Genomic DNA, 10,095 nt, shown 5'->3' with positions numbered 1-10,095 from the left:
CCATATATAAAATAATTTTACAATGCGGACCGTACCAAAAACCAATTCTTTTTGAAAGCTGTGTACATTATGTATACATACATAGCAAAATTGAAATTTTTTTTCCAAAAAACATTGACGGAGAACGCGCATCATAAAATGTCCCTCCATATATATTATATAAAATATATCCCATATCTCCAAAAATCTTATTTCCCCTTTTTTGCGTTAATTATCTTTCCATTAACGATTAATTTTGAAAAATTTTATAGGGACTTATCTCAAGTATAATCTATAACCACCGGTGCTAAGTCCCAAATAAATTTAACCAATTATTTTCTTTTATATACACACATATTAAATATATATATATATATATATATATATATATATAATATTTTATGGTGCAGGCCTGTCCATATACGGACAGCTTCAAAAGTCAATACTTTTTGAAAAAAAAGTTGATTTTGCTGTGTGTGTACATATATGCACATCAGTAAAGCCGCGCTTCAAAAAACATCTGCTTTTGGTGTTTACATTGTAAAATTAATATATATATATATATATATATATATATAGAAGAAATGATACGAAGACAAATTGTAAAGCACCAATTTCGCTAAGAAAAGCGGCACCCGCTTACAAAATTGTAAAACAACAATTTTTGTCACTTATGAATAGTTCCTAATGATGATGATCGCTTGGCTCTCTTCCTCTGTTTTTACATACAAATCTCTGAATCTCACTTTCTACAGCTTCCATACTACGCCATAAAAAAGTGCAAATCAAATCCAAAACCAAGAACCTCCTAATCTAAATCGGGTTTTTTTATTTTTTTTTCCTTTTTTGGTTGGCGTTTCACATCAGGAACAATTTTTCCTTGAAACAACTTCATTTCAATTTCGCCCACCTAAATAGACAAGGATTCTCTGTTTGGTCCTTCATTTCACATCTAATGGCGAAAACAAACGACAACTCATTTAATAGCATAGGATTTGCACATGATCATAAAAACCCAACTCATGTGCTACGCAAGTGAATTTTTTCCTTTTCTCGTCTAAAGTTCGGCAATCTCTAAACAACAGAATTTCCAATAAATAAATAAAAAAGAAAAAAAAAAAAAGAAACAGGGAGAACCTATGAACCGATATCTTCGACAAGATCTTCGACAAGTTAGAAAAAATAAAAAAATTAAAAAAAAAAACCTTTCCAAGGTCATCAATAGATTTTGATCTTGTTCTTCTATTACTTAGTTATTATTATTATTATTTTTTTTCCCTAGACTAATAGCAGATCCAAGAGAAAAAAAAAACATAGAAACCCATGTACAAAAGTAGGTCTAGAAGTCAAAAGAGACGCAAACCCATCATCTTTAAAAAAGGAAAATGCAAACCGATCAAAGATTCAAATCTTGATCCGGCTTCTCCCTCTCTCTCTTTTTTCTTTTTTTCTTTTTTTCTTTTTTCTTTTTTCCTTTTGGGGGGAACCTCCCCCAGTTCTTCCATCAATTTCTCAACCATTTTATTCTTCTCTTTGGTTCTACTTCCACAAAGTGATCATCGGACAAAGGTCCTTCAACCATCAAATCCTTGACAGATTTTGTTGCTGTCGTATTCTTGGTTCCCGAGCCAAGCTTCAATTCTAGATTTGGATGTGGGTTAATCAATTTTTAAAGTTGAAACTAAAGCTTCATAAATGAAGTGAAGCCATGGCCATGGCCATGGAAGAAACGAATTTGCAATAAAAATGGTTATTAAAATTTACTTTTTCCAACAAAAATTGTACTTTCTATCTCTATTCCATTTTTATATTTTATTGCTTAGGTAAACTGATGACATGGCAAAAAACAATTTAATTAAATCAAAAAATTATGAAAGAGTAGAATAAGAGATGGCATACGTATGGATCATTAAAAGTGAAATGAAGGACTTTGATTAAAAGCCAAGCAGTGACAAGCATGGAAAAAGCCTAACATAGGATACTAGTCCCACCTAAATCGAAACAATCAGGCAACATAACCAATTAACTCAACAATGCTGGACAATTTTCTTTGAGTACTATTATATGTTATCTCTCTCATTGTCACTTTCCTATATGGCAGTCGATCCAATATCTATATGGTTTTTATATATATATGAGACACACTATCATGTAAACTGTTTTTACTTATATATATATATATATATACACACACGTACGTGAGATCTGATATCACATAGAATGGTAACAGTCATTATTAATGACAAACATCATTTTTCATTTTCTTTCAATGCCATTTAATATAATTGTATTTCATGTGATCAAGGTAAACAGTAAACTTCAACCAAGTACGCTCAACGAATGGAATTTGGGAAATATAAGGAACTGATTTCATAAAATGATCAAAAGAGCACCAAATTGGGACATACGATGAACTTCAACCAAACTAGTTAACACGCTTTTTCCTATTGATGAATCTATGCACTTTCGCAAAGGAGGTCGAAACTGAGCTGGAGCTGAAGAAGGACAAACTGAATAGAAACTCACAATCGCGCTTTTCCAATTGGAAAATAATCCCTCGCACAGGAGGTTGAAACCAAATTGGTACTGAAGCAGGGCAACACGAGTATTCAGAGTCAAAGGAAGATTGGGGATTTTAGGGCAAACTATGTTTTGATCGGGGTTGTTTGAGAAGGGATTTTGGAGGAGAGCCAAAAGCACTGTTTCAGTAACATGAAATTTTCACACTAAAACAGCCCATTAATTCTCATTGAGGCACGAATAATTTTGTAAGTAGGAGCCGCTTTTCTCAGCAAAACTATATATATATATATATATGTGTGTGTGTGTGTGTATATATATACAATCAAATTAGGTTCACATTACATCATTAATAATGTAAGATCCATCATTGATAACCATTAAATTGCATCAAACTAAAATTTAAAATTTGAAAAGTGATCAAATATAAACTCAATAATATATTAAATCCCTATTTAAGAAAAATAAACCCTACTTTGATAAGATTTTATAATTAATAAATGTAATTTTAATCTTAATAATTTTAGTAATCCAAGGGTTGAAAAAATATATTATATTAAAAATCTTATTTCATCCTAAATATATGTATAATATATCTCAGCTATCCGTTAGTACTTGCTATCAATATACATTTAGAATTATTTTTTTTTTCCATTTAATTCTTTGCTAATGAATTGTCTGCTTTTGTCTCTTGAGACGTTTAATATATATATTTTTTTCACCTTAATGTAAATAAAAATGGCCTAGTAAATCATCAAATAAATTTATTGTAATGAATTTAAATTATTTGTTATATATACTTTAATGTATGAGTTTTAATCAACAAATAATTAAAATAAATAAAAAATTTATCAACACATGATCACGAACACGTGACAGTAAATAAATGGGCTACCACAAGCACAACTCGATACATAGATTTTACCAAGATGAATAAAACACAAGAACAAATGGACCAATGTTTCAATAGGGCAAGGCATTGACACCTATAATTTTATGAGATTTACACCTCCTTATCCATATTGTGGGAATCCGATTTTGAGATCTGATTATAGTAGCAATGGAGTTTTTTATTATTTCAAGGGAGGAAGGAGAAGATGAATGGAATTGCAGGAAACAATCTGAGATTTGAGATGGGAAGGGAAAGACGGAAGGAGAAGACAGTTCAACGTGATGGCGTGAAATATATATATATATATATATATAAAATCATGTGTGTGTTTTGCTAAATATAATCTAGACCATTGGATCGAAACAACAAAAAAACACACTTCAAGAAACTCAAAGTCCAACAAAAGAATTAGAAAGGCAGATATTTATGAAGACAAACAAACATAACACTAACAATTAATACAGACAAGAGAACTAACACAAAACAAAACAAAACAAAACAAAACAAAAAAACGAAAAATACATATAAAGCAATGCTGCACACCCTTAATAAACGAAAACTCAAAGATTCGAAAGTCATACAAGAACCAAGCTTGAATCGATACAAGATATAAAACATTAAAAAATTTAAAGAAATAGCTATACACAATTCAAAAACCAAGCTCAAAGAATTGAAATGCATATCGACAAACAAAAAAGAGAACTGTAGAAGCAGTAGGGGTCATAGTAAGATAATGAATACCAAAAAAAAAAAAAAAAAAAAAACACAAAGCACAAAGAATGGAAGATCAAAATGCATCCTCCATGAAGAACAACAAAACACAAACACTATAAAACCAAAAATTTTGAGACAAAATTAGTAAAAGTACTAGCAATCCAATCCCAAGATAAAAATCATAACGCAGAACAAACATCCATAAAGAATCTAAAGGATTAGCTACACAAGTCATAGACCAAGCTAAAAGAATCAAAAAGCTGATCAGCCAAGTACAAAGAAAACAAACCCCAGCAGGAAAAAGCAACGGTTACAGTAAGAAATACACAAACATAAAGAATGGTGAATAGAAAGGCATTCCCACGAAGAACTACAAAACACAAACACTACAAAAGTACAAATTACCATGCACAAAATTAATTAGTAAAAATACCAGCGATAGATAAAATTCATAACAAACAGAAGACATCAATGAAGACTCAAAATAAAAGATAATAAAAAGTAATAACAGTAACAAATTAAATATATATAATCAAAAAAATGCTTCACATACTTCACAAACAAAGCTCAAAGAATCAAAACACAGAACAACATATTACAACCGAAAATAAATAAATAAATAAATAAATAAATACAAAGGAAAGAAATGGTCACAATAGATGATCAATACAAAATATATATGTATACACACATAAACATAAAGAATGGAGAATCCAAAGGCATACCCAAGAAGAACAAAATACAAACACTAGAAAAAGTAAAAATTACCGTGCACAAAATATTATAAATACAAGCAATCAAGTCAGAAGCTCAAAAAAAAAAAAAAAAAAAAAAAAAAAAACAAAAGAAGACATCATTGAAATAGGATTTAAACAAAACCAAGGGTCTTAAAACATCCAATAAAAGAAGTTCCTCATATATATATATATATATATATAATAGATTAAAAGGGGAAAAAAGAAAAGAAAAAGCACTTAATATATAGTACGAATAAGGTAAGCACAAACCCATAAACTCAAAGAGTCAAAAGAAAAATACAACACACAAGCAGCAGCAAGGGCACTTGAATACAAAAATATTCACACCACAAATATCTAAGAACTCAAAGCCAAAAGAGTCAAAAGGTTGTGAAAAACAACAAATACTAAAAATAAAAAATAAAAAACTAAAAAAATAATTGCAATCAATGTACGCATATGGAACTCAAATTACAACAGATATTAATGTGTTAATTCAATCTCATACAACCAGTCACAAGTAGGGAAGCAACTCACGATGTGTTAAATCTCAACTCATATCAAAATTTTTGTTGACAAATTGGTAAAATTTATACCAATTTAAGTTTTTATTAATATCAACATTTTTTATTCCTTATCTAGAAAATTATCTCTTTTCATATCAAAATTTTTGTCGACAAATTAGTCAAATTTATACCATTTTAAGTTTTTGTTAATATCAACATTTTTTTTTTCCCTTAACTAGTAAATTTTTAGGAACAGTACCGCGTGATACAAATTAATAATTCTAACAAATCCAGACTTCAATACTTGCTCAATACTTATTGGAAGAGCAAAGAACCAAAATGTGAAATAAGTACCACACTGACAATTAGAAATAGCATGTTATCAGAAACAACTTACCTTCTGCTTTACTGCAGCAAATCCTTCTTCAACAAGTGTGCGAACACCATCGGCTACCTTTGTGCGCATTTCCCAACTATTGATATTTGACAAGCCTTAAGATATCTCCTTCATCTTTCCAAGAATGGAATATGCTCAAAAGATTAGAAAGTTGTCTTGCTGCTATGGCAATGGGCACAGCCATTTCAAAACCATTTTGTGACTTGACAAGAGTGAAGATGATTGTACAACAAGCAAATATTCTAACTATAAATAACAGGCAATAATATTACTTTGTTTTCACTCCGCTAAGCAAGCATATATGTCAACCATTTTTCTTTAAACTTATTTCACCAACTACCAACAAGATGGTAATTTTATTGCATAAAAAGGTAACTGGACATACTGGGATTCCCAAACTGGTTAATAACAAGAAAATGAACCCATTAGCAAAGGAACAGAGCAACTATTTTGACTTTCTTTCATCAAACGAAGAAGAAACCTCATTTGCTTCTCCATAACTTGCAGGAATCAGTTGCACAGCCTGTTAAGAACATCAGAAGTTCCTTTAGTTTTTTCGATTTCAAAAAAAATGATTGGGGAGGCAGGAGGGACAGATCACAAAGAACCAATGATAATATAAGGAAATCTACAATATTAATTTTAAATAAAAAGAATAAAACAGATGAAAAAAAATTTGTGAGAAAAAGTAAGAAAATGCAGAAAAGCCTAAAAAGAAAATTAACCTACCATACCCAATGCTCCTGTCTTCCAAATGCAGCCCCAACTTTAGTGGCATAATCCACCTCCATCTCTTGATGCTGAGATGTGAATAATGCATCATGAAGTTTCCATCTAAAATAGTAATAGAATAACAGGAGCTATCTAGCTGACACTATAACTAAAAGACCTTAAAGAATAATACTGGGAATTGAGACTCGATCTTTTTGAGATTTAGACAAAATCTAAACAACTTTTAGTCAAATAGTTACAAGAATCAGAGGTAGTCAGGACTCATGATTTTAATCTACTTATTGATCCAATAATATCAGAGTGTGATTTTTCATTCAATCAGAGCACAATCCAATAATTCTTCATTCTACTAAGGATATATATGTGTATATATATATATATATATTATTTCTTTATTTTTTCCAAATGAGCATGCATATGTTATTTAATCAGCTTTCTTTTAACATGGAAATTATAAAGAACAAAAATAATGCATAAGAAAACCAAAATGGGAACCTCAAAATACAATAAGTATAACTGTATAAATAAAGGTAAACACGAAACCATAAAAACAAAGATCAATACCAGTAAGAAGGGGACTGGGAATACAACATAATGCAAACTATAAAACTCAAAATACAAAGCTCAAAGAGTCAAAAGGTAACCAACTAAAAATACAAAAAAGTAGTAATAACAATAATAATAATTACAAATTAAAAATTTAAAGAAATAGCTACACGCTTCATAAACCAAGATCAGAGAATCAAAATGTAGATAAACAAAGTACAAATTAACAAACTACAAGAAAAGAGCAAAAAGTGCACACAAACACAAAGTATAGGAAGTCATAATCAAAAGACATCCCCATGCAGAACAAAATAACAGAAATACTAGAAAAGCAATCATTACAATGCACAAAAATATTAAAATAATAGGAATCAGTCACAAGATGCAAATCATAACACAGAAAAGACTTCCATGAAATCACAAAGTACAAGAGGTAAAAAAGAAAAAAATAAAATAAAAAAAGACTGAAGTAATAGCTAAAGACACTTCACAAACCAAGCTCAAAGAAACAAAAAAATGAAAGCAAACTACAGCAGAAAGCAAGAGTGATAACAAGATGATTAATACAAAAAACCACACGACATAAAGAATGGGGAATCAAAAGGCATCCCCATGAAGAACAACAAAACACAAACACTAGAAAAGGAAAAACTTACAATCCAGAAAACATTAGCGATCCAGTCAAAATATAAAAAAAACATAAAACAGAGGCTGGGGGACTCAAAATACGCTATTCTTCCTTCACCAGCCAGCGGCTGAGAGAAGAACTATCACTCCTGAAGTATACTTAATTCATTCATTATAGTTTTTGATCCCATATATTTATTTATAGGATGGAGAAATGGGTGTTGAAGGCGGGCATAGATCCAAGAATCAAAATGCAGATAAAAAAGTTACTAGGAAAACAAACAAAATCCAAAGCAAGAATCACAGTAAGATGATGAATACAAAAAAATGCACATAAACACAAAGAATAGGGAATCAAAGACATAACCATGAAGAACAAGAAAATACAAACACCAGAAAAGTAAAATTACTGTGCACAAAAATAGTAAAAATACTAGCAATCTAGTCACAATAAAAATTACTGTGCACAAAAATAGTAAAAATACTAGCAATCTAGTCACAATATAAAAAACATAAAACAGAGAAGACATCATTAGAATAAGATTTAAGCGAAAGCAGGCTTTTAAAACATTGAATAGAAAATCTTTCTCTTAAACAAAAAAGAAACAGAGAACTCAACATACACCAAGTCTAAGGAAATGAATAACATAACCATAAAACCAGAAACAAAGCTCCATCAGTTAAAAGTAGACTACAACAGACAACCAGCGGCTAGGGAAACAGGAATGCAACAAAATGCAAACCACAAAAGTGTCAAAACACAAAGCCATAAAAAGTCAAAGGCATCCATGAAGAAAAACAAATGCAGACAATATAATGGATCCACACACATAGAATCCACAACACAACAGATGACAATGTGTTAAGCCAATATCAAACATCTGGTTACATGTAGGAAAGCAAATCACAGTGTGTCAATCTCTAAGATTTTATGCATAAACTATAAGCAACAGAACAAACCATCATTACTTAAATAAATTATTTATACCAACTATGCTATAGATCCCTAAAACTGGAATCACTCATTCTAAAGTTTATGAAATGTGCTTTAGGAACTTATACGCACATGCTGAATCATTCCTAAAACAGACTACCAATAAAAAAGTTCACATCAATATGAGATTCCATGTCTGTCATCTCATTTTCCTCGTCTAACTTTCAATCAATAAAATAATAAGTTTTGGCCCTTATAATTACATCATATGTAATCCATGGAATTTAACCTCTTGGGCCTCGGTGTCAATGAGGGTAGGGAAAACCATTAGCCTCTTTGAACCAAAATTGTATACAACCATCAAAATTAGATTGCAGAAAACACCTCTGTTTGAGACGAAACTCTTCAAGGGCCATCCGCCAAATGATGGTTTCAGATTAGAAATAGAAAATGAGTTGCTTTATTTCTAGTCCATATTCAAGACCCCAACTATTTAACAAGTTTAGCAATCAAATCTAAACCACTAGACAAGCTCTCAGCACTTTGTCCTGATAAATTATCATTACTTAAAAAATTAAAAGCAAAAAACAAAAAAACACCAAATGGGTAAATAAATTAGCATTAAATTATAAATTATTTATGAGTACAAACTGTAAGCAATCCTCAATTTCTCTTTAAAATTACATAGAAAACAAAACGGAAAAATCCGAAACCCAATCAAGAATAACAAGAAGCGGTACCCGAAATGTCAATCTCGCGGTGGGAAATTTGATTGGATGGTTTTCAGGAACGAAGGATGGGTTTGATGTCCATGACGCTCCTGATTTTGGGAGCATAAAGCTGGTAAACGACGGCCTGCCTCTGGGCAATCTCCAACTGGGTCTTGCCGTCGGAATATGCTGTGGAAACGGAAGCAGCGTCGGAGAGATTCTGGTTATGCCGGAACGCATCGATGGTACGGCGCTTCGTGTACTCTCTGATGTTGTAGTCGCTGAAACGACGTGCCGTTCGCAGTAGAGAACGGAAGAGCGCCAGGACCTCCGCTCTCGTTGGTGCTGTTGCTCCAGCTGCTGACGCCATGGAAGAAGGAAAAAGATAAAAAGACGAAACTCGGTTCTTGGGGAGGTTTTGGGGGTTTTCAAGCTATTGAGCTTCAATTGCCTCGTAGAAGCCTTTTCCATATAACAGGGAGGAGAATATGGATTTTATTTTTTTAAAATTTTTTTTTTTCCATTTATCAATTTTATTAGGAAAATAAGTTGTAATTTCGATATTTTGGTAAATTAACTCGAAAAACAATTTTTAAAAAAGGATTTATATATATATATATATATATATATATTAATAATGTCATATATATTTAGAAGATAAAATTGTTTTGTAAAAAAGGTTGAGACAAGCTAATAATCCAGATGTCCATTGTTTGGAAATTCATAATTTGAGATATTAAAATGGAAAAGAGAAAATTATTCTAATTATAAGGAGATATTATTGTTAAGTGATAAAAAAAC

The 10,095-nt window shown here is 31.0% G+C and overlaps 1 protein-coding gene and 1 long non-coding RNA gene across 2 annotated transcripts; both read right to left on the bottom strand.

The window, feature by feature from the left end:
* Positions 1–1,468: 1,468 nt before the first annotated feature.
* LOC107419155 (uncharacterized) lies at positions 1,469–6,544 on the bottom strand. Its single transcript, XR_007240818.2, has 3 exons — positions 6,475–6,544; positions 5,746–6,268; positions 1,469–1,620 (listed from the first exon to the last, which is right to left on the bottom strand). It is a non-coding gene; the product is annotated as an uncharacterized LOC107419155 (long non-coding RNA).
* A 2,643-nt stretch (positions 6,545–9,187) lies between these two features.
* On the bottom strand, positions 9,188–9,761 carry LOC125422317 (uncharacterized). Its single transcript, XM_048473352.2, has one exon. It carries the CDS (start codon positions 9,662–9,664, stop codon positions 9,368–9,370), a length of 297 nt encoding a protein of 98 aa, XP_048329309.2. The 5' UTR covers positions 9,665–9,761; the 3' UTR covers positions 9,188–9,367.
* Between the last annotated feature and the right edge of the window lie 334 nt (positions 9,762–10,095).

Source organism: Ziziphus jujuba, chromosome 2 (genome assembly GCF_031755915.1).
Source record: "Ziziphus jujuba cultivar Dongzao chromosome 2, ASM3175591v1".
NCBI lineage: Eukaryota > Viridiplantae > Streptophyta > Magnoliopsida > Rosales > Rhamnaceae > Ziziphus > Ziziphus jujuba.
The sequence above is the reverse complement of the archived record's forward strand: the minus strand, read 5'-3'. Positions and strand labels throughout refer to the sequence as shown.